The sequence below is a fragment of the Carettochelys insculpta genome, chromosome 8 (genome assembly GCF_033958435.1).
Source record: "Carettochelys insculpta isolate YL-2023 chromosome 8, ASM3395843v1, whole genome shotgun sequence".
In the NCBI taxonomy this organism is placed as follows: Eukaryota; Metazoa; Chordata; order Testudines; family Carettochelyidae; genus Carettochelys; species Carettochelys insculpta.
The window spans coordinates 21,899,694-21,927,646 of record NC_134144.1 but is presented as its reverse complement, the minus strand read 5'-3'; the positions used below and the strand labels follow the sequence as shown (position 1 = coordinate 21,927,646).

At 43.3% G+C, this 27,953-nt stretch overlaps 1 protein-coding gene across 1 annotated transcript in view; it reads right to left on the bottom strand.

Moving 5' to 3' along the window:
- COL5A2 (collagen type V alpha 2 chain) overlaps window positions 1-27,953 on the bottom strand; it is a 201,123-nt gene that overhangs the window by 20,768 nt on the left and 152,402 nt on the right. The window contains exons 22-43 of the mRNA XM_075001919.1: window positions 26,534-26,587; window positions 24,880-24,987; window positions 24,195-24,248; window positions 23,129-23,227; window positions 22,173-22,226; window positions 21,157-21,255; window positions 20,984-21,037; window positions 20,832-20,885; window positions 17,698-17,751; window positions 17,201-17,254; window positions 16,750-16,794; window positions 16,160-16,258; window positions 14,469-14,576; window positions 14,301-14,354; window positions 6,340-6,393; window positions 6,164-6,217; window positions 4,537-4,590; window positions 3,549-3,656; window positions 3,390-3,443; window positions 3,106-3,159; window positions 1,321-1,482; window positions 683-790 (exon numbers count right to left, since the gene is read on the bottom strand). Coding sequence (XP_074858020.1) covers window positions 683-790; window positions 1,321-1,482; window positions 3,106-3,159; window positions 3,390-3,443; window positions 3,549-3,656; window positions 4,537-4,590; window positions 6,164-6,217; window positions 6,340-6,393; window positions 14,301-14,354; window positions 14,469-14,576; window positions 16,160-16,258; window positions 16,750-16,794; window positions 17,201-17,254; window positions 17,698-17,751; window positions 20,832-20,885; window positions 20,984-21,037; window positions 21,157-21,255; window positions 22,173-22,226; window positions 23,129-23,227; window positions 24,195-24,248; window positions 24,880-24,987; window positions 26,534-26,587 — 1,638 coding nt within the window. The remainder of the gene's footprint in view (window positions 1-682; window positions 791-1,320; window positions 1,483-3,105; window positions 3,160-3,389; window positions 3,444-3,548; window positions 3,657-4,536; window positions 4,591-6,163; window positions 6,218-6,339; window positions 6,394-14,300; window positions 14,355-14,468; window positions 14,577-16,159; window positions 16,259-16,749; window positions 16,795-17,200; window positions 17,255-17,697; window positions 17,752-20,831; window positions 20,886-20,983; window positions 21,038-21,156; window positions 21,256-22,172; window positions 22,227-23,128; window positions 23,228-24,194; window positions 24,249-24,879; window positions 24,988-26,533; window positions 26,588-27,953) is intronic.

The window sequence follows — 27,953 nt, the reverse complement described above, 5'->3', positions numbered from 1 at the left end:
GAGGTGTAGTCCCACCATTGTCTCGCTAACAGAATTTTATCTTGCTCAGGTGACCTTGTTTGAGTCTTGTACCTGGGAGTGGGGAGGGATAGCTCAGTGACTTGAGCATTGGCCTGCTAAACCCAGGCTTTTGAGTTCCTTTCCTGAAAAGGTCATTTAGGGTTCTGGGGCAAGTAGATTAACAAAACAAAAATCTGTTAGGGATGGTGCTTAGTCCTGCCAAGAGGGCAGGGGACTGGATTCAGTGACCTCCTGAGGTCCCTTCCAGCTCTGTGAAATGTGTTCCTCCATGTTTTATCTGGGATAAAAGTCAAAATGTTTAGACTTGAGTCCTTATGTGTGCACCTAAGTGAGTGGTCTGATTTCTAATGGGACTAATGCCTTATCAAACATGCCTAGTTAGGAATACTTTGGTCAGAAGCCTCACTGTGACTACAGATTCTCTTTTAGCTCAGATGGACAAGATGTTTTTTTTCTGGTGGGTTCCATTCTCCATCTTGTATGTGTGTGGTTTAGTCATTAACCATAGATACAATACCAATGATTCTTTGCACAATTAGAAGCCTCTGATATTGTCCTGTTTCTGTGAAGAAACTAGGAAGAAGGCACATCATACCACAAAGGTGAGCAGAATATTTCAGACAGTGTTGCTAGGTGAAATATTGACTGCATTGCTACTCACACCAGGTCCAGGCAGGCCAGGCATGCCTCTCTCACCTCGCTGACCTGGCATACCAACAATACCTCTCTGACCTGTAGTTCCAGCTGGACCTGGGGGGCCATCCGGTCCCTGAAATTGGTGAAGGATACAACAGGGTTATCAGCATGTCAGAGTCAATAACAACAGCAGTAAGGCAGAATTCAGTGGTTCTAGAAGCTTCACCTAGACCATTGAAACTTCTATTTTTACATGAAGCAATATTATGACAATGCCCAACTGGTCAGTGACGTGTTGTATTTGCCATCAAGCCTAAAGTGTCCAGACTGGACAATGGGTAAAATGAATGCCAAAATGTCAGAAGAACTAAAATACAATTGGAAAATCCAGTTTAAAGAAAAAAAATTAATAAAAATGGATGTCTGGAACCCCTTTTACATCTGAAATATGCAGTGGGTGAGTGCTCAAGGTACAAATGGTGATATGAAGCAGAATGTAGAAATCAGAAGATGCAGTTCAAACTACATTCTGTATGGAGCATGTTATACTGTGTACTGTGGTAGAGTCTATTCTTGTTTTCAGAAGGAACACAAATTGGCCATTTCAATGGATAACTCATAATAAAGCTAGGTATCTAAACAAACAACTATCAAAGCACTTACAGGTTGCCCATCTTCCCCTGAGTCTCCTTTGTCTCCAGGGCCGCCAGGTGGCCCGGCTGGTCCCCGATCCCCCACTCGACCATGAGCACCTGGATCACCACGAAGACCTGGAGGGCCTTCTTTTCCTGGATCACCAATGGGCCCAGCAGGCCCTGGTGCTCCCTAGTAACATTAGAAGATCCCAGTTACAATAGACATCTGATCAAAACAGCACTGAATTCTAGTTAATGAAAATAAATCAACAAAAAACAAGGATCAGTGTGTGAACATAATGTTGTGATACAACAGCTAGCAAAGAGATTTCTCCTTCATCAAGTGTTGGTCCACTGATGGGACAGGGGAGCACACAGGGCAGTTGCCCAGGGGCCCAGAATTTCAAAGGACCCAGGGCTTTGGCCACCTCCAGTGCTATTTTGGCAGGAATGGTGGCCAGAGCTCCAGGCACCTTTGAAATGTCACAGGAGTGCTGTTGTGGTGCTCTGTGTGGCTCTAAGGGTGTAGGGGTGGGGGACAGTGCCACGATCTGAGCGGTGCTGAGGGCTAACTGCCTTAGGCCCCACACCCTCCACCCTTGGCCCCACCCCTTGCAGAGGCACAGAGCCAGGCCCCCCTACAACCTTGCTCAGGCCTGTGGTGCCTGTTGGCCCTGCTGATAATATGTGACAGAATCCCAAAACTTGCAAATGATCTCCAAGTTTCATGACTTACACAGATTTCCTCCTCTAGAAAAGGAATTGTTCTAGTTAAAGCTGGGAATTAGCACCATAAAATTCCTCAGATATTCACTCAAAATTTCTCCACTTGCAGCAGTGATAGCATTTGGTATCCATTTGCACTCACTTTTCACAGACAAATTATTTTGAAGTCAATGAACATGACCAAGTTTTCATTTTTTCAGTACTTTCTGACATTTATGTCTTTCAACCAAAAGAGCCCCAAGTGACATATAAACTATGGGGTTCAAATCAATCATGGAAATTTCCCTCTTTAAGAAGAAAATCCAAAATGGCAGTCACGTTATGGAAGGTCTGAGGGGTAACATCAAATACTGTATGTGTGCCTGGAACCCCCACATTTCTTCAAGGGACAGCAATGTACACTCCTGTGCATATACAGAGCAAATGTTACATTAATAAATGTGATTTGACAACACTTTGCTTTTGCTATATCACGTGACAACCACAAAATGAATTTGAGCAATTTTGTTATTTGTCATTAATATAGACAAACAGGAACAGATCGTAATATTTTAAGTGACACACAGGAAAATTAAATTAATTCTTTAACCACAGTGCAATTGAGAAAAGTTTAAAAAGACAACATCCTTTTTAACTTCTTGGTTATTCTTTTAAAAAAAACCTGTGGGGGAAATGGCCCTGAAGAGGTGGCACAAGAAAGAGCCAGTTTCTTCTACAGAAAATTTGCCCAACATCAATAATTATAAGGAAGGAACATTGCATCACCTGGGATAGGTTTTAACTGTAAGCAAACAGTTCACTATCTCAGGGCCTGACCCAAAGTGTGCTATAAGAAACTGAAAATCTTCCCCTGACCTCAGCAGGCACTGGATCATACCAATTATTGGGCTTTGTCTGACTTGTCACTTAATCCAGCACACACTGAAGTCAAGGCAAGCATGCTATTACCTTGAATGGCCATAAAGATCAGGTCATAAATACTGTAGGTCTTTCCAGGTTCCAATTTGTATGATTCCCTGATATGTTCAGGTTTCTAATGACCATTTCATAAAATGTACCTATTAGAATAAATCTCAGATTGACTCACAGTAGGTCCGGGAGGTCCAACTCTTCCAGCAGATCCAGGGAATCCTGTAGCACCCTAGAAGTACATTTTGATACAGGCATTAGAAAGAAACCTGGGGCTGGTTATATGAAGCATTCTCATGTCACTGAGCAACCAACTACAACTGATATAAGTACTGACTATGCAACAATTCAGATTAAGAAACATGTAAACATATTCACCAAAATACTACCAATACCCTAGTGTCAAATGGTGCCATTGAATTAATGATACTTGTTAAAAAAAAAAAAAAGCAAAGTACTTACAGGTGGACCCTGAGTACCTCGACCTCCTTTTAGACCGGGAACACCATGAGGACCCTAAAAATGAGAAACATGTGGGCCATAATGAACAGCACAGAACATTTAAAATGAGCAAAATTGACATGGGTCATTGTTTTCCTTCAGTTTTCTTTTTTTACTTACTGGGGGGCCAGGAGAGCCAGAAAGGCCCTGTGGTCCTGGGGATCCAGCATCCCCTTTCTGTCCTGGTTCCCCAGGTTCACCTTTCACACCTGGTTGACCATCAGGGCCCTATGAAAATATAATATAAAAAATCAGTTCAAGTGGGAAAACACCAAACCGTTGCAGTTTTATAGTCCATACACATCATGGCAACTTTTGGGGCGTTAAAACAGAGGTGAACTAATCAGTCCAGCACATGGGCTTTTACGTTAGTTCGATGGGACAGCAAAAGTGAATTGTAATAGTTTGACACTAACTATACTGAGTCGGAAGGGTTTTTATGTGAAATTCTGTGGAATCAGTTAACCATGCTCCACAAAAATGTTTTCTAACTAGTTTATATGTCTCTTTTCTTAAAACCTTAGAATTTCTCTTCATTTGTAATGTCCATGTCTCACATGTCTAAAGCTTAAAGGGATTAAACACTCACCATCTGTTTTATTGTCTCTTTTCCATAAAAAGTAGATGGCTACCCCTTTCTCTAGGAATCAATAAATTATTTGTGGAAAGGATGGCATTTAACAGGTGGCCTGAAACTCACTATTACCCAGAGTCAGACTTGTAGGAAAGGCTTGTTGCACTCACATATCTTCCAATTATTTTCACGAAGACCCTTGCTTATTTTTTCATGTATCACAAACTGCACTGCAAGTCTCTGCTGCCTATCGGTGGATGACAATTGGTAGTTTTCCTTTTTTTAATCTCAACAGAAACATTTTTGTATATTAAGTTAATCTTGTCAGGAAAATGATTTTCAACTGTTTGTGCTATTAATGGCTCGATATTTTACATGAAATAATCAGGGAAAAAAGGAAAAGTTCGTTTCTGAGACAGAGAACTCTGACTATGTTCCAGAGATACTTCAACATGGGTCAGAATCCATTAAACAAAAATGGTGGAAGGCATTTAAACATAGTTTATGGCTAAAGGGAATGGACTAGGCACATACCGGAGGACCAGCAAAACCAACAGCACCAGTTGGGCCATTTTCACCACGGGAACCCTGGTCAAGAAATTAAGAGATGTTAAGGCTTGTTGTATGGAGCAACAGCTGTACAGAAGTGCAGAAGAAAGGTGTGATGGAGTGGGGGGAGTGCCTGTGTGAGTCAGGCTGGATGTCTGAGGCAAGCAGCAGCTCCCAGTGGCTAAGGATGACCCTGGGGCTACAACTGGCAGGTGACACCTCTGCCTGAACAAAGAGGAGGGAGGAGCTGAGCTGGGTTTTGAATCGGGGGCGGCAGTTAGAGGCTAGGAAGAGGGAGAGCTGGAAGGCAGCCAGCCTGAGGATGGGGAAAGCTACACCCCAGAGGGGTACCCCTCGGGGTCTTCTCCCCCAGGACAGGTTGGAAGGACTGTCTCTGGCTGCTATGCTGCTGCTTCTGTGAGAAACTGGACATCTGTTGCCTAATAAACCTGCTGTTATACCTGCTGAGTGAGAGTCTCTCCTGCCAGCGGACGGGGTGCAGTGCAGGGGGACCCCTGAACCCCATCACAAAAGGATCTAAACATTTCTTTTTAAAATGATACGTGCGCTATACTAACTATAATTGTACACCTGGGTTTTTAAGAAGAGTCATGCAGCATAACTAAGAAGGCCGATTAAATTAACTTTGGAAACACATCTTTCCAAAACTAACCATATAGCTATCTGAGGTACACATGCAACTAAATAACTCAGCAGGCCAAATTCAGCTCTCTGTTGTTTTATAACTGATAGCAGAATTTGGCCTGATATATACATTTTATGTAATTTATTATTCCATTTCGTTAGACTGTCATAAAAATATGTGTTTGTTTCACTAACCATATGATTTCATAATTATTGGACCAAAAGGATCTGTAAAGCTACCATATGTGCACAGCTGAGGATTCCTTACTGAGTGTGACTAAAGGAGATGAGGCATGCCTGAATGTTGCCGAAACAACATTCTCCAGCTGGTGTAAAGATTGCTCTAATTTACACTTGTAATGACATGCTCTAATTTATGATCAGCCGAAGCCAGATCACAGGTTGGGAAGTACAAAGTTGCCATCTTTGCCCTGACCCCTCCATAGCTAGACCCTGGGATTGGGGTCATAGCGCCCAAATCATTGTAAATAAACTCAACTCTGGAATATGCTGAAAAGGACAATGTGACATAATTGGAATTGTTATACATCTTTTTACCCCTCCTCAGCAAATATAAATATAGTAAAATGTCAGGGACATGGTTTAAAAAATGCTCATGTGACTAAGAGAATGAGTATGTGGCACAAGGTTTTCAGCTGTCAGTCAAACTCTAGTCGCTATGTTGTCAGGTTACCCTGACATCAAAGACCAGATGAACAAGATCTGACTGCCTGCAGCTGCAGTTAATTCAGTGGGTTCACGACAGCAAGGCAAGATCTGCAGGTTATGCCAGAAGAACCTCTTGGGTTTCTTGGAGTGTGCAAAGAAAAGAGGAGGAGAAGATGAAAGAACAAAAAATGGAAAGAGAAATAACTGGAGAGCACATACAATGAAAATGCTGATAAATATCAGCCTCATAATGAGATTTGGCCACACTGGGTATGAAGAAGACAGATGTTTTACTCACAGGATTTCCACGGGAGCCTGGGGGACCAACTAAGCCCCGAGGACCAGGTTCACCCTTTAAATAAAGTTAACAGGTTGTTATTTCCAAAGTCACTTCTCAGAAAAGCAGCACACAGGAAAATAACATGATTTTATTAAAATTCAACAGCGTGTCAACTAGCTCTGCGTAACAATTACCTTTTCGCCAGTAGGACCTGCTGGACCTGTTGGACCTATTGGACCTGGAAGACCCTGTTGAACAAAATAGGAGATGTTTCAGTGCAAAGAGTAAAGATTCAGAATTTCCGGAGTCAAGACTTAATTTATTTTAACATTTCCTTCTGTATTTTTGCATTCTTGAAATTCCTCCCCTTTACCCTTGAAATTCTGTTTGGACTTTGTTTCAATTTAATACTTGTAGCCAAAGTAACCCTGTTCTTTGAGACATATAGGCTACGTCTACACGTGAAGCCTACATCAAAGTAGCCTATTTCGATGTGGCGACATCGAAATAGGCTATTTCGATGAATAACGTCTACATGTCCTCCAGGGCTGGCAACGTCGATGTTCAACATCGACGTTGCGCAGCACCACATCGAAATAGGCGCTGCGAGGGAACGTCTACACGCCACAGTAGCACACATCGAAATAAGGGTGCCAGGCACAGCTGCAGACAGGGTCACAGGGCGGACTCAACAGCCAGCCGCTCCCTTAAAGGGCCCCTCCCAGACACACTTGCACTAAACAGCACAAGATCCACAGAGCCGACAACGAGTTGCAGACCCTGTGCATGCAGCATGAATCCCCCGCTGCAGCAGCAGCAGCCAGAAGCCCTGGGCTAAAGGCTGCTGCACACGGTGACCATAGAGCCCCTCACAGGCTGGAGAGACAGCGTCTCTCAACCCCCCAGCTGATGGCTGCCTTGGAGGACCCCACAATTTCGATGTTGCGGGACGCGGATCGTCTACACAGTCCCTACTTCGACGTTGAACGTCGAAGTAGGGCGCTATTCCCATCCCCTCATGAGGTTAGCGACTTCGACGTCTCGCCGCCTAACATCGAAGTTAACTTCGAAATAGCGCCCGACGCGTGTAGCCGCGACGGGTGCTATTTCGAAGTTAGTGCCGCTAGTTCGAAGTAGCGTGCACGTGTAGACACAGCCATATACTATCTTCTGCCTCATTGCCATATAATCCCCATTTAAAAACCCTGCTCTCATTGCACTATTTTTTCTTTTATACACCATTTATAAAGACGGCTGAATGATCAAAAAGTCCTTCATTTTCTCTTTTCAAGAGGACATGAAGAAAGACCTTTTGTCTCATTTGCACAGAGCACCTCCAGATCTGTGCATTTCCTTTTTATCAAGTGCTTACCTCTTTAAATAAAAAAATGCTTATGAAAACTGATTTATTCCTATCAAGCAACCCGTCCTGAAAAATATCCTTTACCCCTTTGTGTGACATTTAGGATAATTGATTCCCATCTCTTTCTCCACCCAAACCTATCTATTACTACATTTAATGAGGCTGCAACAAAAGCCGGATAGCCGTTACGAATACTTAGATATACCATTTATGATTTTATTTCACTGGAAGCAGAACACCAAATTATTTCTCTATAATAAAACAGTGCTGCACTGCTATTTGTGTCACATGATACATAAACACACTGAAATTTTCAAAATGAAAAGCTATTCTATCACTCTCAATGCTCCACTGACAGGCTACATGCAAGAGTATTTCAGCGGAAGGATCTGAAAGTTAGTTCATCAAATTCACACTCGCTTGCTCACAACCACAAACAGGCATGCAGCAATTCTCAAAAAGGCCATATTTTTGGAGTTTAATGTACTCCTAAAACAAAAGAAAACCCACACAATATATAACTTGAAAGCTTGTTTTCCATATGTTTAGGTGAGATATGACGTGGAGCTGCCAAATGATGTTCTAAGCCTGTAGACTATGTAAAACAATACCCAAAACGAGAAAATGCCTTTAATTTGCAGTTCCAGAAAACCTGCAACATAACTGTATGACTCCAGCTTTTAAACTTTATATTAATTTCAACACCTTAATGTGATGCTTATTGGCCAACAAAGCTAGCAAATGACAATGTATTCCTTTTTTTTCCAGAAGCAATTCATCTGTTTACCATTTAGCAAAAGGAGGATATACTAAATATACTAAATGAATATACTATAATGAACCATTTTCACACTGCAGTTTCTGAAATGCCAAAGAATGTAACACTTTTCCATATTTTCAACTGATATTTGCAAACCAGATGAGTTTCACTCTGAAGATTGTGCATCAGTAACAGCAGACTGCAGGCCCACAGCTAGAACTGCATAGTGAGTAGATATCAAGTGTATGTCAATTCCTAGTGTAAAAATTCTCCAGCTGTAGGCTTTTGTACATGCAATGTAGCAGCTAGTCTCTGGTAAGTATTTGCCCATGCATGCCTTTGAAATGTTTTAGAAATTAAACTTTAAATCAGTGACACACTGATCAGTATTAGGGATGATAATACACAGATGCAGATGGAGCTTCAGTCAAAGTGGCTCTCTACACAAAAATGGCAGTTTTAATACCAACATAGAGATCTGACTGATATCTGATTCAGCACAATCTGTATCCCAATGTTACCCTTACAGTACAGTACAAACTGGATTATCCAGCATCACCCGGGAACATGGGGTATCAGATAATCAAATGTTTCACTTAGCTGGGCTGGGCAGCCCAGCTGGGCAGCCATCTCTACCACTGCTAGGCAGCTGTCCCTGCTACTGCTGGCACCAGACAGGCAACCAGTCCCACTACCATTGGTTGTCAGACCTGCCTACACTGGTCAATGCTGGTTAACTGAACTTGCAGGATACAACCTCTTCAATGCTGACATTGCTGAGAAAAAGTCTCTCTGCAAACTAAGAGTAAAACAAACAAAGCAAAACCATCTAGTTGGACTACAACAATACAGTTCCCTATGGCAGCAGTTTAATCATCTGATTGAAGAGAGGGACAATGATCACATGCACAATGAGAAGGCTCTTCTTCTGTCCAAGCTGCTACACAAAGATGCAAAGCCTTACCTCCCATAGATCTGGAAACTGCAGGCTATTCTAGTAGCAAGTTACAGGCAAGATTAGAAAAACACTATGGTTGGTTCTACACTACAGAGTTTTGTTGACAGAAGTTACTGTTGGGACATATTTCCTGACAGAACCTTTGTTGACAGAATGCATCCACACCTAATAAAGGCTCATTCTGATGATGCTCTCTGTTGACAGAGTGGGCCACGGTAACCTGGAATCCAGGGTTGCATGGACGTCAAGCCCTTCCTGGAGCAACCACCACACTCGCCTTTAAAGGGCGTCACCCAGCCACATTCCCTGCCCATGCTGGGGCTTGCACACCTCTTGAAGGGACAGCAAAGCTAGTGCAGGGCTCCCGGGCTTCCAGTGACAGAGTCTGAACTTTCCAATGGGCCATGCCGCCAGACCAGCCCCACATTTGCAATGGTCACACGCACTGCTGCTGCAGCTTCTGCTGCGTGTCGTCCCAGCCATCCTTCTCCTCCTCCTGTGGAGGGACGTGCCCAATACCTCCCGTGAGGAGGAAGCCCGCCTTGCTGCTGTGTTGATTCACCAGCGCCTGTGCCCATGGCTCATCCAGCATGTCTGGTGATACACCACCAGCTCAGTCTGGTGGGACCATCTGGTGATGGGCAAATGGGATGACCAGTGGTGGCTCCAGAATTTCCGCATGCAGAATGACACCTTTCTGCAGCTGTGCGCCTGGCTTGCCCCCATCCTGTATAGGGGTGACACCCACTTGCAGCCTGCCATCCCCCTGGAGAAGAGGGTAGCCATCACCCTCTGGAAGCTGGCTAGCCCCGACAGCTACTGATCTGTCAGGTGTCAGTTCAGTGTGGGGAAGTCCACTGCCTGTGCTGTTCTCATGAAGGTAAGGCACTACCTGTCCACAGGCCCTGCCTGGGGGTTGGAGGGGTCCCAGACAAGGCGGACTCTCAGGGAGCAGGGGCAGAGGTGCGAGAGGGAATGGGAAGAGGGGGAAGCATCATCCATAGGGGACCTTGCCATCCTGCCCACACACAGCTCAACTGCACAGGGGATGACCTCCTGGGAGGAGTCTGAAGGGCTTGGGAGGGTTGGGAGGGGACTGGGAACACACAGGGGCCAAAGGACTGACCACCCCAGTCCCTCACCTGCATGTCCCACCTCCTGCCCGCACCTGTCATGAGGGCTATCAACTCCCTCCTGCTGCAGAGGCTTGTGCTCCTGGATGATATTGATGCTGCAGTAGCTGGATTTGATGTCTTGGGGTTCCCTAACTGTTTCGGGGCCGTTAATGGAACCACATCCCAATCCATGCCCCGGACCATAGAGTGACATGGTTTGTCAACAAAAGGGATACTACTCCATCATGATCCAGATCCTGGCTGACCACTGAAGACACTTTGTAGATGTCTACAGCAGGTGGGCCAGCCAGGCACATGACACTAGAGTGTTCCGCAACTCTGGCCTCTTCTGGACAATGAAGGTGGGCATCTTCATCCCCCATGCCTTTGTGCATGGTGGGAAACACTACCTACCCACTCATGTCCTGGCTCATGTGGCCTTACACCAGACACCTGGAACCCACTTAAGAAACTCTTTAATGTACATCTCAACTGGGCCTGCGTCCATGCAGAGCATGCCTTCCACCAACTGAAGGCCTGTTTTTGGTGTTTGCTGATGCGCCTGGATGTGGGGGAGGGCAGTGTACCCTGAGTCATGGGGGTATGCTGTGCCCTCCATAACCTTCTGGAGGGTACGGGAAGGCCTTGCTCCCACCGGAGTGCTCCCCACTGGCTGTGCCTATGAAGAGCCAGGCACAGACCCCATCCACCAGGCACACTGAGAAGGGCTGTGAATCTGGGAGGATGTGACGGAGTGATTCTCTCAGGGGCCATAATAACCCTTCCCCCCCATGGGGCACCCCCTGCGGGGGTTTCATGGCCTGCTGCCCCATCCTGTCCCTACCTGGACCCCTGCCTTTGCCCACCCATCCCTCCAAGGCTGCCCAATAACAAGAAACACAAGGGTTGTGAACAAATAAACCATAACTTTTGACAAATGAGCATGCATGCAGAAAACTGTTAACAAGAACTATTTACAAAGTCTATAAACAATGTCATTGGGTCTTGGGATGGGGGTGGCAGACCTCAGTCTAGGGAGGGGGTGGGGGGCTATGACCCCATGGGGGAGTGGGACCCCGGGCATTCCTGGCCACGGGATCCCCTCCCACCATGGGTTTGGGGTCCCTGTCAGGGCCAGGTTGGGGCTGGTGGCATGGGGAGGTATGGCTGGGGAGGGGCGGTGGCAGGGTCAGGCTCCACTGTGGGGCCCAGGGGCAAAGGGGTCAGGCTTGGTGGAAGGGGGGCTTGGAGGGCAGGGGAGTGACAGAGGACAGGATCCATTGTATGAGGTCCAGGATGGTCATGGGTAGGCCTAATAGGGGAAGGGCAGCAGGAGTAGGGGTGGTGTGGGCATCAGGGGGAGGGCAGTGGAGGGAAGAAGTGAAGCAGGGGGAGGGGCAGAGGGGAGAAGGGCAGCAGGGGAAAAGAATTCTTTCGAAGATGGGGTGTATTTTCGAAAGAGCAGTGCCTACACTGCTTTTCTTCTTTCAAAAGAGGAATACGCAAATGAGGTGTCAGGTATGTAAATCTGCACCTTATTTGCATTTTGATGTCCATAATTTGAATGCCTTTTTTGAAAGAGGAATGCAAGTGTAGACGTGCCCCAAATGTTTTGTGGATATTCTTGAGGTGAGTGAGCCTGATGAACATCTTTCAAATGAACAAGTGGTTGTGTATAACACCATTTCAGTCCTTCAGTCTGAAATAGCCAAAATGGATTATTCAGACTATATTATCCGAAGCCAAGTGATTGTAATTTAGATATTGGTTCGTTGTGTGCCCCAGTAGGTAAAAGGATTTGACAAAGCTACATTTGTCATTAAAGTCTTTGAAAGATGTAACAGTAACTCTGTGAAAACTGTGGAAAGCCAGCACTGGACAGGATATATGATTAGATGCAAGAAATACCAAGCTGTTGGTGGATGTCCTATGCCTCTGTGCAAAAAGTTTCTAAATGTAGACTCCAATAAGCAATTACTTGTAAAATTAATCTGTGAATATATGGTTTAAATTGCACTGGGGGCACACACCAAATGTAAACATTCTTTCTTGGTGGAGGCTTTTCTTACGGACAAGTAGCAATGTCCATGTCCAACAGAAGTGTGGAAAAAGAACAAGATAAGTCCAAGGACAGTTTTGAAAAGCATCCCAAAAAAGCATGGTGGCAAACAAAGATTTGGAAGTCTCAGGACATAGATAAATAAGTAAGGATCACCACTGAAATACGGTGGAAAAACTGAATGACAAATTAATCCCAGTATTCTTCAAGCGTCCCTGGAATCTCAGCTTCTACAAGATCTTATTTGTGCCACCTGGATTTGGCACACAATCAACAGGGGTTGGTTCTGCATAGAACTCGGCACAAGCCAACATAATGAAGACTGTGGTAACCCACCCACTCTACACAAAGATGATATTAATGAACAAGTTAACAGTACTGGTGTTGACCTAGCAAAGTTCCCAGCACTATTACACTCAATTAACACTTGTACACATGAATTATTTGATTATATTTTAGGCTTCATTACTATTGTGATACTTTGAGGTTACAAATAAATCCAATTTTATGTCTTGAAATAGTAACTGTAGTCATCAAACTAACAAAATAATGCAAGTATTTCAAAGTAGTCACTTAAATGTTGTTTATCCCCATTTCTGTGGTAGTAGCACCACTTGGGCATTACCTCATCCTAAAGTAGACACAATAAACTTTCAAATGACGTATGGGAGAGGGGGTCATATGTGTAGACTGGGTACATTAAGATAACTACATCAATAGTGCCCATTTCTTGATTAAAACTGTGTGATTGCCATTTTAACAAGTATATATTATTATATACTTAAAGACCTTAATTGCACTTTCCAGGACATACATCTACATCATCCCTCCCATCTCAAAATATTCAGACTGCATGACGAACTTAGCCTGCACTCCCTATTTGCTACTGAATCTCAAATTTTAAACGTACCAAGGCTTAAACGTTGTGCTTTTTTGCACACTGGCATGCACCAGTCTGACTTAAAAGGTTTTGCATAGATATTGCCAATGGCAAAAATGGGTCTTAAATCTTTCTAATTTGCATCTTCACTTTCTACATTATCTTTCAGTGGGGAAGACACTCCTGGGCTACGTCTACACGTGAAGCCAACATCGAAATACCTTATTTCGATGTAGCAACATCGAAATAGGTTATTTCGATGAATAACGTCTACATGTCCTCCAGGGCTGGCAACGTCGATGTTCAACTTCGACATTGCGCGGCACCACATCGAAATAGGCGCTGCGAGGGTACGTCTACACGCCAAAGTAGCACACATCGAAATAAGGGTGCCAGGCACAGCTGCAGACAGGGTCACAGGGTGGACTCAACAGCAAGCTGCTCCCTTAAAGGGCCCCTCCCAGACACAGTTGCACTAAACAACACAAGATACACAGAGCCGACAACTGGTTGCAGACCCTGTGCCTGCAGCATGGATCCCCAGCTGCCGCAGCAGCAGCCAGAAGCCCTGGGCTAAGGACTGCTGCCCACGGTGACCATAGAGCCCCACAGGGACTGGAGAGAGAGCATCTCTCAACCCCCCAGCTGATGGCCGCCATGGAGGACCCGGCAATTTCGACGTTGCGGGATGCGGATCGTCTACACGGTCCCTACTTCGACGTTGAACGTCGAAGTAGGGCGCTATTCCCATCTCCTCATGAGGTTAGCGACTTCGACGTCTCGCCGCCTAACATCGAAGTTAGTGCCACTACTTCAAAGTAGTGTGCACATGTAGACACAGCTCTGGTGATATAAGACTTGTTCTTACTTCCCCATTCCCTACATAAACTCTACATTCCTGGAACTAATTGATAACCCTTATTATATAGATGTTGAATATGGTTTGTTTTGGAGTTGAAAAACATTATGTTTCCTAGAATCACCATTACTATTTCTAAGATGATGAGTGGGTTTACTTACTCTTGCACCATCATTGCCAGCTGTACCTTCGGCGCCTTTCTCCCCTATACCACCCTGTGGAGAGTATCCAGAAAGTGCAAGTAATTTAGATATCAGAGCAGCCACAAAAATATTAAGAGAGATATACTTCTGTTGAATATTTAAAGGAGCAACAACAAACAAACTTACCCGGTCACCCTTGGGACCAGGAGTTCCAGCAATACCTCTTTCTCCAGGCATACCCTGGAGACCTGGAGGACCTGGATCACCAGGAGTCCCAGTGGGGCCTGGACTACCCTAAAGGAAATAAAAAATAAATTACTTTCCAAATAAGCTGAGGTTTCTCGGCCTTTACAGGGAAGAACCATTTGTGCCTCTGAATATACTTCTGGGGGACACGAGCAAGTAGTAATTTTCTCTTAAATTTCTTACTTGATCATGCCCAAACATTTTTCAGGAAATGAAGTTACAGAGCTGAATTATTAATTCATTATATTATTATTTTAGAATTTATCACCAATATTTTGATAAAACTATTCATGAACCTTGGCTGCATGAATGAATGGGGGAGGGGGCAGGATAGAGGAGGGATATTTAAAGTGGCTCCAGGCCAGCAACAGGCAATCTAGGCTAGTGACTGGAGTGAAAAAGGGGCCCTTCTTCATCTCAGTGGGCTGCAGAATTGTCATAACCAAAACTGTCCCCTGGGATAGAGTCGTTTTGATAATTGAGCTTGCATACCTAAAATTTGCAGGGTTTTGATTGGCTGCAGAGAGAACACGTAGCTCTCATAGTCAGTGTTGTGTGCAATCAGCATGCACCTCACTTTGCATGCCCCTGTTTTATGTACATGTCTCTTTCATAACAGTGGTAAGAAAAATGATGTGGATGAAAACCAGCCAAATCTGGTAACCCTGCACGTGGGCAATGGTAAAGAACATATCTTGTGAGCCACACGTAGAACCCAACAGGTGGCAGGTTGCCTACCACTGCTCTAGGCAATCTTCTCAGAGGAAATCCCTGTGTGTTGGGCTGGTTTTCTGGAATAATAAAATCAGCTTTTGTTACACCAGTTACAAATGTCCAATTGTGAAACTTGGGGATTGTCCAGGGAAGAGATGTCCTGGCTGTGCTCGGTTTCCTCCAGGCTGTAACCCTTATGTCCTCTGTAAAGGACATGATGGTACAGATTGTGCTATGGCTACTCTATACTACCAAGGGTTCCTATTTCATATGGGTGAATTCTCTCTTGGTAACTATATCAGCCTTTTGCTCCCATGTACTGGCGGAGTAATACAAAGGATCCATAACACTGCAGAGGAGCTGCCCATTTACTTACTTTAAATGGACAAGATTCTTTAAACAAATGCAACACCCCTGAGTGTGCTATATCTGATAATGCTTTCGTGCATTTCTACTGGACCAGGCAAACCATGCTGGTAGTTTTAAGACAGAACTTGAAATAACCTATGCAATTTGAGCAATTCAGATTGCATAAGGTATTTTGAGATACCTTATTTCAAACTCAGTGCCATCCAAACAGCACCAATGAAATAAGGGGCTATTTCGAGGCTTCTGTTACCTCTCACAACAAGAGGTAGTGGAAACAGAATACCACACTCAAAACAGTGCGGCTATTTGGAGCTCAGCATTTAGTCCTGGAGTTGCTATTTCAGAATACATTTGTATCCCAAAATAGTAACAATAGTCTACCCATAGCCTTGGTGTTATTCTACTGAAATATCTTTGATTAATGTTGCAAGACTCTTGTCCTCTTGGAGCTTTCAGGGAAACAAGAGGACTCTCTCATGAGAACATTGCAGGTGAGCATAATCTTAAATAAAATCACTAAATCATTACACATTTCTTATGTCATTTACCTTTGGCCCATCAGGACCATGACCTCCAGCCATACCCTTTTCACCCTGAAGTCCTGCTGGCCCTGGTTCTCCTCTCTCCCCTGGATTGCCACGTTCTCCCTTTAAAACATTTATATATGAAATATCTGACACCATCAGATCCAGTTTGCAAAAAAAATCAGTTCTACACTGAACATGGCATACTAGAATGCTTCTGCTCAGGACTGGCTTAAGGTTAGCCGAACAAAAAACAAACCAAGTATATTCTTTTGACTATAATCAAAATCTCTTTTGAAGTGCATAAAATGGTACAGTACTGCCACAATATTGTTTGCACATGCTATGCAGAATAGAGTGCCTTCCATTGAAAGACTTCCAGAAAACATTACAAACATTAACAGAGTTTCACAAGAACATAAAGAACTATGACCATATTGTTACTAATTAGCTGCACAACACCAACTGTGGGTAAATATGGATTTTTATAGTCTTTTTACTGACAGGTAAACTGAGGTACAAATGTGTTCTAGTACATGTTTTAAGACTGCACGGTGTTCTAACAGAACCCCAGGAGGCTCAACAGGAATGGCCAGTGCTTGAGGAATACTTACTCTTGGGCCTAGTGGACCGCCAGCTCCGGGATCCCCAGGAACACCCTGGTGAGAAAAGAAGTACAAGTTGGAAGGAATGCATTACACACTGCATTGGCATTGGTAGATAAAGAAACAGAGGATAACATAATAATTTCAATAGTTCTTAGTTGTTTGAGCGTAGATAGCACATCCTGAATGCAGGTTTTCCCTGCTAAACAGAGATAATCCTATCAGATCAGAGGACCAGATTTGGAAACCTTTACTCACACTGAGTAATATCTTAACAGTCATTACAGATGTTTTGTAGATATTACTCATTGTGTGTCAGAGTGAGAGAGTCTAGCCCCTGGAGGACTGAAAAGTGAACAAATCAAATGGAAAAGTGAACAAATCAAATTGAAGTAGGTAAAAGCATTTAACTAAGAAAGCAAAACTTGGCAAAAACTCATTAAGTGACAAACAAAGTTACCTGATCACCTGGTTTTCCTGCCTCCCCTGGAGGACCTGGTGGCCCAGGCAAGCCCTGAAAGAAAATAAATGGAAAGGTCACTGTGCATGTTGAAGAATTTAAACAGGGAACTTGTGATTTCATATATACACCAGCTCACGTCTTCAAAGTTCCCATCAGAAATAATTAGACAAGTACAAAAGCTGTTTCCCTCATTAATAAAAGAAGATGATAGCATCTCTTTATCTATGAACGTAATAGGAGTACACAGTGCAGATGTACATGACTTTTCTGTACAAAGATGCAGTGGTTTGACTCCATTGTCAACATTGCTATCAAAGCCACTGATTTGTTCAACACTCAATTTACTAATTAATCTGAACAACAATCTTGGTTCTAGAGACCCCTGTTTAACACCATTCTATTATATCTCTCTCATTCCATCAGTTTTTTGTAGATTATAAAGAAAAAGAAGGAGGTGTGAATTATGCATGTAATAGGACACTTGTTATGCAAACCTGAAAGCCTGTAGGACCTGGGGGTCCTTGTTCTCCTCTTTCTCCCGCTAGACCCTAGACAAAAGAAAAACATTGAATAATGTGGGAGCATAGCCAGATTGTACCTACACGCTCTCTTCCTGATTATGCTCATGGGAAAAGAACACATTTCCTACCTTTTTCTTGTTATTATTATTATTTAATCCCTTTCAGCTGAAAAATGAAATTTAATTAACCACAGATAATACTGTTTTAAGATCCCAGGCTATAAATGAACTCAGCCCCACTGGACTCAAGACAGCTGCTCCTCTTTACATTAGCAGAGAATTTTGCCCCTTTCCACTTTTAAAATGGATGGTAGAGGGACTTTTAATAGGGCTATAAACTTCTTTCAATATACATAATTCTTGAAATATCCTGTATTTTCATAAACATATGTATGTGTCTGGAATCAATACAGGTGTTAAACAGGACAACTGGAACCTGTGCTGACGTACACAGGTAAATGGATAGAAAAATATATATTTTACATATCTATTTGAAAAGTACAATACATTTTACTTTTGTAGATATTTTTCACTGGCGAAGCTCATTAATTAACATTTCAACAACAGAAAAGCAGCTGGAGAAAACACACAGAATCCAATATTAATATGATGTATGCACATTTATTTCTAGCATCAGATAAAACCGCAGTAAATTTTAATTCATACTCCTTTCTCAGAAGATTATCTAAAATTGAAAGGTGTTTTCATATTTAAAAAAAAAAATTCAGTGGCTTCTTAGCTCTTTTTCACATGTGGAACTAAAGAGCTGGACTGGATATATGATAATGTTTCTCTCACAGTTTGAAAGCTAATGGTGTATTGTTATTCAGACAAATATTTTTATATGCTAAAACAATTAAGCAGTCAACATTAAATTAATCCAGGGCCAGATTCTACCACACTTACTGACAGCAAACTGTACCTCACTGAACAGGTAGTCCCTTTAATAAGGTGACCATCTGTTCCATTTTGGCTGGGGCAGTCCCATATTTCAGGCATCAGGAAGGCATCCTGACATATTTTAACAAAAGGGCTAATTGTCCTGTATTTGTGCCCCCTGCTGAGTTGAGCTGCCCTTCCTCCAGGTCAGTGCAGTCACAGCTGCAAGTACCAGGTGCTGGCCAGAGAACACATGGAACACCTATCGACCGGCCAGGTGTGCAAGTGGCAGCAGGCAAGGGAGCCGAGCAGGGGTTGCGCCATAGGGTAAGGGAGGGTATGTTGGGGAAGGGGGGTAGTGTGTGTCCCCCACAATCCTTTTTGCTGTTCCTCTAGCCAGGCAGACACACACATCCGGCCCAAGGCTGGCTTGCAGTCCTGCTCCTGGCTCCCTGCAGCTCAGGGAAGCCAGGAACCTCACCCATGGGGTTCTAGACCCATTCCCAGCTCCCCATAGTTCAGGGAAGCCAGGAGCCACACTTGCTGGGCTTGCAGCCCTGTTCCCAGTGCCCTGCATGGGGCAGCTGGTGAGCACCCTCTGACACACAGGGAGGTGGCTCCTGCAACCCAAACACCCTGGGATTCTGGGAGCTCCCCTGCAACATATCAACCCTAGTTGCTGGCAGGGAGCTCCCCTGCAGCAGGGAAGCAGCCAATTGCCAGCGCTCCACAAATGGGGTGCCCTGCAGTTTGGAGCAGTTGTAGAGGAGCCCTCATCCCCTCCTCCCTGTGGCAGCAGCCTCATTGAGCCTCATTGCTTGGGGCAGTCCAACTGCAGACAGCTCCCTTCTCTGCTGGGTTTCATTTCTGATGCCTCATCACTGGGCAGCTGCTCCTACAGCCAGGGAGAACCCCCTGCCCAGGCCTGCAAGCTGCAGCTTTCACCCCCAGGGTCCCCTGTCCCCACTGAGAAGCTCCAGCCACTATGCCCAGGGAAGGCAGGAGCCCCCCGTCCAGTGGTCCACTGCAGGGCAACAGCTGGGCAAGAGCAGGACTTAATCCTGCACTCTCCATGTGCTCCCTGTGGAGAAGTCGTCTCTGGAGCCCATGGGGCAGAGTCAGAGCCAGATTAACCTCCTGTGGGCCTGGAGCCCGCACATGTATGTGAGCCTTTAGGGGGGCAGTGGAGCATGGTGCAGGACCAAGAGGCAGGCCCTCCTACAGAGCAGTAACCATTTCCTTGAAAATAAATATACATTTTTTACCCATTACTGATTATAAAAATGTTGTATGGCTTTTTAATGGGTGCTCAGTAAGTAATGTTATTTTGAACGTTTGTATGGCATAGGTTTGACTGATTTCCATTGAACTCGCTGAACTTAGTTTACCAGGTGTCCCATATTTGGCATAGGGAAATATGGCCACTCTACCCATGCAAAAAAAACAGGACTAGCTAAGTCAGCAATGGGCAACCAGGGCCATGCAGCCCCAGGGCCAAAGGTTGCCCACCACTGAGCCAAGTGGTAACTTGCAGTACAGTAGCATGTGTAATGGTGGCAGAATCAAGCTCAGTATGTCTTTATTCACCAAAATGGACCATAAAGTGAGGAGTGGTAGAGGCACAACACAAGCTGAAGTTCTCTATGTAAAACTCTTTGCAAGGTAAACCTTTAATTAAAAAATCTGCGCACCCTTATCTGGGAAGGAAGGTAAAAGGATGAGGCTATGTAGACTTTCCGAAACCCTTGTATTTTTTTTCCTGGAGGTAATATGAAGCTGATTTGGCCTTAATAAAGCTGAAATTAAAAATAAGTGAACACATTAGAGACTAGTATCGGAGGGGTAGCCGTGTTAGTCTGGATCTGTAACAGCAACAAAGGGTCCTGTGGCACCTTATAGACTAACAGAAAAGTTTTGAGCATGAGCTTCCGTGAGCACAGACTCACTTCATCAGATGTGCTCACGAAAGCTCATGCTCAAAACTTTTCTATTAGTCTATAAGGTGCCACAGGACCCTTTGTTGCTGTTATATTAGAGACTGCGTTCAAGAGCACTCAAATTAAATTTGACTTCATCTGGCAAAAATTTGCACAGCCTAGGAATGATGTCTAAATCAAAACAAAAAGACTTTGCTTAGTTATCACTTTTACTCTTGGGAGGTGCTCAGATAATAACAGTGATGAGAGACAATATAAGAAGACAGATCAATATACTGCAAAGCTGACTTACAGGTGGGCCAACAGGACCAGAAGGACCAACTTCACCATCTTTGCCAGGAGCACCCTACAGTGACACCAAATGAAGAGGCATTATATACTGCTTCTACACAACAGATAAACAGATTTCGATGTAATCAATAACAGAATAACAGTGCTACTCACTCTCTGCCCTGGGACACCAGCATTACCCGCTTCTCCAGGTTTTCCAAGATCACCCTAATTTGTTAGAAAAGTTGTTATTTTTACCCAATATTTTCATCCATTTAAAACACATTTAGGTTTGAAGCTAAGGCAGGCTACATAATTAGATATTGATTAGTAGACATCGTACTCACACTGCTGCCTTTTGGCCCAGGAAGGCCCATGCTGCCTGGCTGACCTCTAATTCCTATTGAACCTGCTGGGCCTGGACGCCCATCTTCTCCTGGTGCACCCTAGAAATATAAATCATTCATAATATCACATAATGAATATTCCCCACGGTGTTCCCATAGGTTTTTTCACCAACAGAAGCCTGACTCCTAATTCGATCAGAGCCTGATCCAAAGCCTAATGAAGGCAATTGAAGTCTTCCCATTTATTTTAATAGGAGCTAGATTAGATCTCTAGGCTATTTTGAGGGAATGATTGCCTTAAAATAGTATCATGGTACTGGATAGGCCTAATCTGTTAGAGCTTGATAACTGGGTCCATCTGCTTGCCTGATAGTCATATATGAAAAGGAAGGAACAGATAAAAAAGGGGATTTAAACAAGTCTATTGAAAAATGGATTACTCTATCCAACAGACTTAGCGCTAGAATTTTTCATTTTCAGGTTGGTTAATCCTGAAAATGAAAAATTAACCTACTCTTTCAATTATTAAAACTTTATAACCTTTAGCATCATTATTGTTATTTACTTACTTTCTTAATAATACTTTTATGATGTTTGTACATTTCTAGTTTATTTCTTCTTTTTTATTATTTCCATGTTGGCTGTTCCATTATATATATATCTTTAAAATATATGTCAAAGAGACAAATCTACCTTTCAAACATCTTCAGTGCAATTATAGACAGACTTCATGGAGGTAGCAGAGAATTATGCAAACAATATTTCTTTCCAACAAATCTGAAGAAACATTGAGCTCACAGATGTCTAAATTCCTTGGGATATGCACAATAAGCATATACTGCAACATTCAGAAAATCTAAGAAAACTGTTTTGTACTGACTCATTTAAAGTTAAGTGCCATCCATTTGCTGGCATTTAGAAGGACCTCTGCACCATGGCTTAGTAAAGCCAATTTCAAGGAAAGCAGAGTTTCAGAGCAATGCAATGTCCACTGAGCGGACCAATAAACTACTTACCAAAGGACCAAGTTTTCCTTCAGGACCCTGAACACCTGGATTTCCTGTGAGACCCTAAAATAGGATAATGTAACAATGGATATAAATCTACGTATAATATCCTAAAATTCTACAAGGATTGTACATGAGCTCAAAAAGTGTGCTCAAGTAGCAAACATATTTTTCACTCAGACAGCATGAGCAATGAAAAGTCATTTACTCAACCATGTTACTCCCCTCACTCTAGTGCATGGTCAAAGTCAAGCTTCTTAGCCTCACCTTCAAAGTTTTACACAATTTCATTCCTAATTTAATCTCTGCTCTTGTTTCCTCCCATTTTCTGTCCCATTTGTTGCTTACAGTCCTCTCAAGCCTTCCATCTGTTTCATTCCCTTTATTTCTCCCACTCTCGGCCATTTTCCCAAGCCATTCTTTATGTCTGGAATTTCCGATCTCTCCTTGCATGGGACATGCCAAACCCTCCTCAAACATTTCTTTCACAGGATCTTTCAGTAAGAGTATACCATGCACTGTACAAAAAAAATAACAAAACCAACTAACCAATTTAACAAAAGTTTGACTTTCAACCTACATTTTCTGCATACCTCATGCTTTACTACCCATATTCCTCTGGACTGCATTGTCAATATCTAATTTAGTGATAGACTTTGCTTCCTCTGAAGTTAATGAGAGTCCTACTTTTTGATTTAAGGGGAAACAGAATCAGGTCCTTGGACCCTCATCATGCAAACACTTGTGTGCTTCACTTTACACATGAGGAGTCCCACTAAACTCAAGGTCGGGTTTCCCTTTTCACTTCCAAAGGTCAAGGAATTACAGAGGTGGAAAACGTGATCCCTTTATGTGACTTCTCTAAACAGAGCAGTTTGCTAAGTCTATAAAGCACACTGCCATCCTCGGGCATGGAAGGTGCTATGCAAATTCATGACACAATACTGGTTTTGTAATTTCCTTACCCTGGCACCTGGGAGGCCAGGTTCACCAGTGCGCCCAGGATCCCCCTGACTTCCTTTAGGGCCTGAAGAACCTACTGGACCACGCTCCCCTTGAGCTCCCTGGAAAAGATATAAAAGCACCATCAGCCAGACTCTACCTGCAACAACCACTGTTAAGTAAATGCAAAATACACATCTTCCATTGGCCATATCGATCAATATTTTTGCAAATTGGAATTCCCAAGTATTCTGAACCAAATCTATAATATTATTTATAAATGGTCCCTGTGTAGGATTAATTAGCGTAAGGATTTAGAATTCTTGCACTTCTATCCTGCAGATAATAAAGTGTGGAACTAAGAGACAAAAACATATGAGAGTCACTGGTCAGTAGGCAATATAATCATTAGGCAACACAGAAGATGGGTACTTAGGGGTGCCACATAATCAAATGTGCTGGATATTGCCATCTGGCCATACTACCTCCAGCCCCAACCAGGAAGCCAGCCAGCCCCTAAGCCATGCTGTCACCAGACACAGGCAGACAGCCGGCCCCCTGGTCACACTGCCCAACGGTGCTTGCTGGGAAGTTGGCCCCACAGCTGCCAGCCCTGGACAGGCAGTCAGCCCCTGGCCATGCTGTTGCCAGCCACGGTTGGGTAACCAGCTGCCTTGACCCCCTGGCAAGCAGCCCCACTCCACCAGCCCTGGCCTGGCAGGAGCAGATGCTGGTTAATTGAACATGAAGTTTATCTGAATTCTGAATAAAGCGGCTTTTATTGTTGTTATTACTCAGTAACTATTACACATCATGTACTATTACACATCAGGGATTTATGAGACTTTCAAGTTGGAGACATCAAAGGAGAGTGGAAAAGCCATCAGGCCCATAGGATGAGTAATGTTTTTTTGCTTAGAACCTTAGTCTCGGCATGTTTGGAAGACCTGACCCACCCGTCATTTTGCATTTCCTTTGGCCCTGCTTCCAAACTTTCAGCAGAAGGGCTCACTTCCCATAGCAATTACATTCTTCTTTTACATGTATTTTTATGCATGAAAACATGGGGGAAAGTTCCAGTCAGCTTACCTTTGGTCCAGGCAAGCCATCAGAGCCTGGAAAACCACGATTACCTGGAGCACCCTGTGCAAAAATATCAAAATCATTATTAAGCATCTAATGTGCAATGGGGTTTGGAAGTCCAGTTTGTTTTCTTTCAAAATCTTTGTCTTCAAACGGACTTCTATGCCATTAAAATGCTCTTTTGTGGTGATGAGTATCCATCAACCTCTCATATTGCTAAAGTGCCTGTCATTGTGACAGCTAAAAGCTGAGTGGCCAAATGAGTGTGTTGAGCTCCAAGGTAATACATAACATGTCAGGTTTCAATCCTTCTGCCCAACCCCATCCTTACAAAAACAAAACAAAAACAAAACAAAAACCCACCACTGTGTCAAGAGGGCAGTAAATGACACTCAGGATGAGAAAGGCATAACGTTACAATTTCATATTCTCACTCTCACATGATCACTTCGGAGAACAACCTATTATGTATTACGTAAGACAGCATCCTATCACTTCAGAGAAACCAGGTCATAAAAGCACTGTGGTAAGAAACAATATTAAATCAGTGTTGTCAAAATGCTGTCATTAAAAAAAATTTGACTCTGCCTACCCCAAACTACAAGGGAGTTTGCATTGAGGTCCAGGTTTATCTATGATTTTCCACTAGGCCCATCTATAACTTATATAATTATTTTTCTGGCTTCCTTACCCTTTCTCCAACAGGGCCTGGTGGACCAACTGATCCTGGGTCACCTCGAGGACCTCTTTTCCCTTCTTCACCCACAGGGCCAATGGCACCTTGTGGGCCTTGTGGACCCTATGGAAAATATTTTCTTGTTTAAAATAAAGCATATTATTTATTTTTAAGGCTCAATCAAACACTCCTTCTTCCAACATGGACTATAAGCATTTTCGCAAACAACAAAGAACAAAATGAGCAGTTTGTGGTTGTTTTTATTTAAAAAAAAAAACTCTTTCTGAATCAGTTGTAGCAAGAGATTATTCCCATTCCAATTAACCTTTTCCAATGTTTATCAACTCATATTTCAACATGAGGTGATGCACGACTGGATGGCCATTCTGAAATTTGGCTCTACAATGCATCTTGCAATCACTTGCTTTCACAGGCATGAACTACTTGTAAATTTGTGGCATTAAATAACTGTCTGGCAAGTAGTGTTAAGGAAATCAGTATTTAATGATTTAAATAACTTGTGGATTCCATCACGATGCACTACAATGGTAAACTTAGGGAAACATTTTTCTGTCTGATTCATACTGCTCATCTTTTCTCTGTGATGCATCTCTGATGTAAATTCTGCACTGCTTCCACTGATGAAACCTTCATGCCATCTTCCCTGATGAACTTTGCCTTAATCACACAGTGGGTCTGAAACTGACACTTTTGATTCTTGACAGACAGGAGTGAGATTTCTTGGCTCCATAACTGACAGAAACTGTCAATGCCTCTCCCTAGAAAGACTTTTCTCCAGACACCCTCAGAAAAGTTGCAAGTCTAGCCAGAATTCAAAAAATTGTTAGCCAATATTGACAGTTTTGTTCTAACTGTCCTCTCTTTAACTCTTTACTTGAGCAAAAATACTAAGAAGGTATTTCCAAATCAGCTACAGCTGATCCCAGCTGCACTAAACCAATAAACTTTTCATTCAGTCTTTCTATGGCTGTGAGATGGTGCTGGTCATGTTGACGGACTGGCTTCCCATAGCTATGAACACCGGCTCAACATCATGCTAACACCATCAGCTCTATTCGCATAATTTGATAGCACTGAACAAAAATGCTGCTGACTCACCATTGGGACCTTTATGAGAGGACAGAGTTGAACTAACCTAACGTTGCTGATTCCTCTTGGATAGGGCCCAGATTTTTCTGATGGACAACTGGCAGTTGTCTCCCAGAGTTCTCATATGGGGAACCCCTTAGGGACTTGCCAAAGGCAAAATTTATATTTCAACTTTGAAGTACATTATGTGATGCTGTGATCTACATTGCTACCAACCTATACTACATTCAGTTCTATTCAACATAAAGCAAGTTGTGAGAGGACATCCCCTGTGTCCATGAGCATCTGTGATCAGCGATTTCCCCACCAGGAGAAAAAGCATAAGGAGATAACTGTCTGAAGGATTTAACTTGCCAGGAATTAACAGTACCCATCCTGCCTTTCATTCACAACAGAATGTGACCAAGGTGCTCCTTGGCCATTACTTGAAGATCAGAACCAATAATGAGAGGTAATACTAGATGGGTCTCAACAAACACAGTATTGTGCTCTGCTCAACAATGCACATATCGTTCTTTGTTTTAATTCTGCTTTGATTACCAAACATATAAGGACTTACAGGTTCTCCTTTTGGACCTGCTTCTCCTTTGAAACCTGGCACTCCAGGATCTCCCTAAAAACAAATATGTTACAACCAACCATTAGTGCAGCAATGTGTATAAACCATTCAACCATCCTTACCTGAATTGCCCATGTACATTGGTTTCAAATGGAAAATGTGACAATGCTTCTGCAAATCCAGTGTACAGATTGTTCACATATGGTAACTCCAAATAGCACCTGAACCTCATGCAGCTGGGTCTACACTACAAAGTTCTGTCTACAGAAGTGACTGTTGACAGGGTTTTGCATATAGAACTTCTGTCTACAGAACATGTCCACACCTAACTGGGGCTCTGTAGACAGAGAGCGGCCAGACTGCCCAGCCTTTTATCAACAGAACAGCCAATGGGAAGATCTGCAAACAGGACTGCCGATGAACTGGAAGCCCTCTCTGTTGACAGAGGTCCCCCCAGAGCATCTACACTACTTTTCTGTCTACAGAATCTGTCTGAGGAGGTACTATGCCTCAAACTTTCACGACATAACTCTGCCAGGAAAAAAAGTTGTGTTTTGTCGACAGATTCTAGACAGAATGCATTTGTAGTGTGGACACTCCCTAGTTTTCTCAACAGAAGGCCTCTTCTGTAGACAGCACTTTGTAGTATAGACACAGCTTAGGACATTTGCCTGAATAAAAACCTTAGAACTTGATATAAGCACTGTAACTTCTTTCCCTGTCTAGTTTAGTAACCATCTGAGGCACATTACGGGCAACAGCTGATATGCAGAAGCCCAAAGAGCCAGGTCATATACTGCAGATTTGACATTTGTAAATGACTGTTTCACTCTGTAGTTGTATTCAGAGGGGTTAAAACTGGTTTATAGCAAAATTGCTTTGCTGATGATACTGTGAAATTCTATACGCTGAAGATTAAACAAACCAGAGTGTCGCTTTCAAATTGCATGCTGCCTGTGTAGATGGGGGCCTTTCAAAATGACCCCCAGGACTTTGAAAGCCCCTTCTTCCTAAAACCAAATAGGAACAAGGGGCTTTAGAAGTCTGGGGAGGGTCCTTTCAAAAGGCCCCTGTCTACACGGGTGGTGCATGATCTGAAAGCAGCGCTTTTGAATCATATGTAGCTGCCATTATGCTAATGAGGTTCTGCATATTCATGGAAGCACCTCATTAGCATCTTTCCAACTTGCTCATTACTATGGCCCTTCTGAAAGGAAGGCGCTAGTTAAGATGCCACCTAGGAGACCAACTATAGCAACATTTTAGTACACTTACGATAGTTTATGCATTCTGTAAATACATGTGTTTCTCTGTAATTACATATTCAACATGCTAAATAAGGCTCTGACTTTACAGGTGACTCCAAGCAAATAGGCACATGCGCCTGTGCCACTGAAGCCAGTGAGACACTGTGTACAAG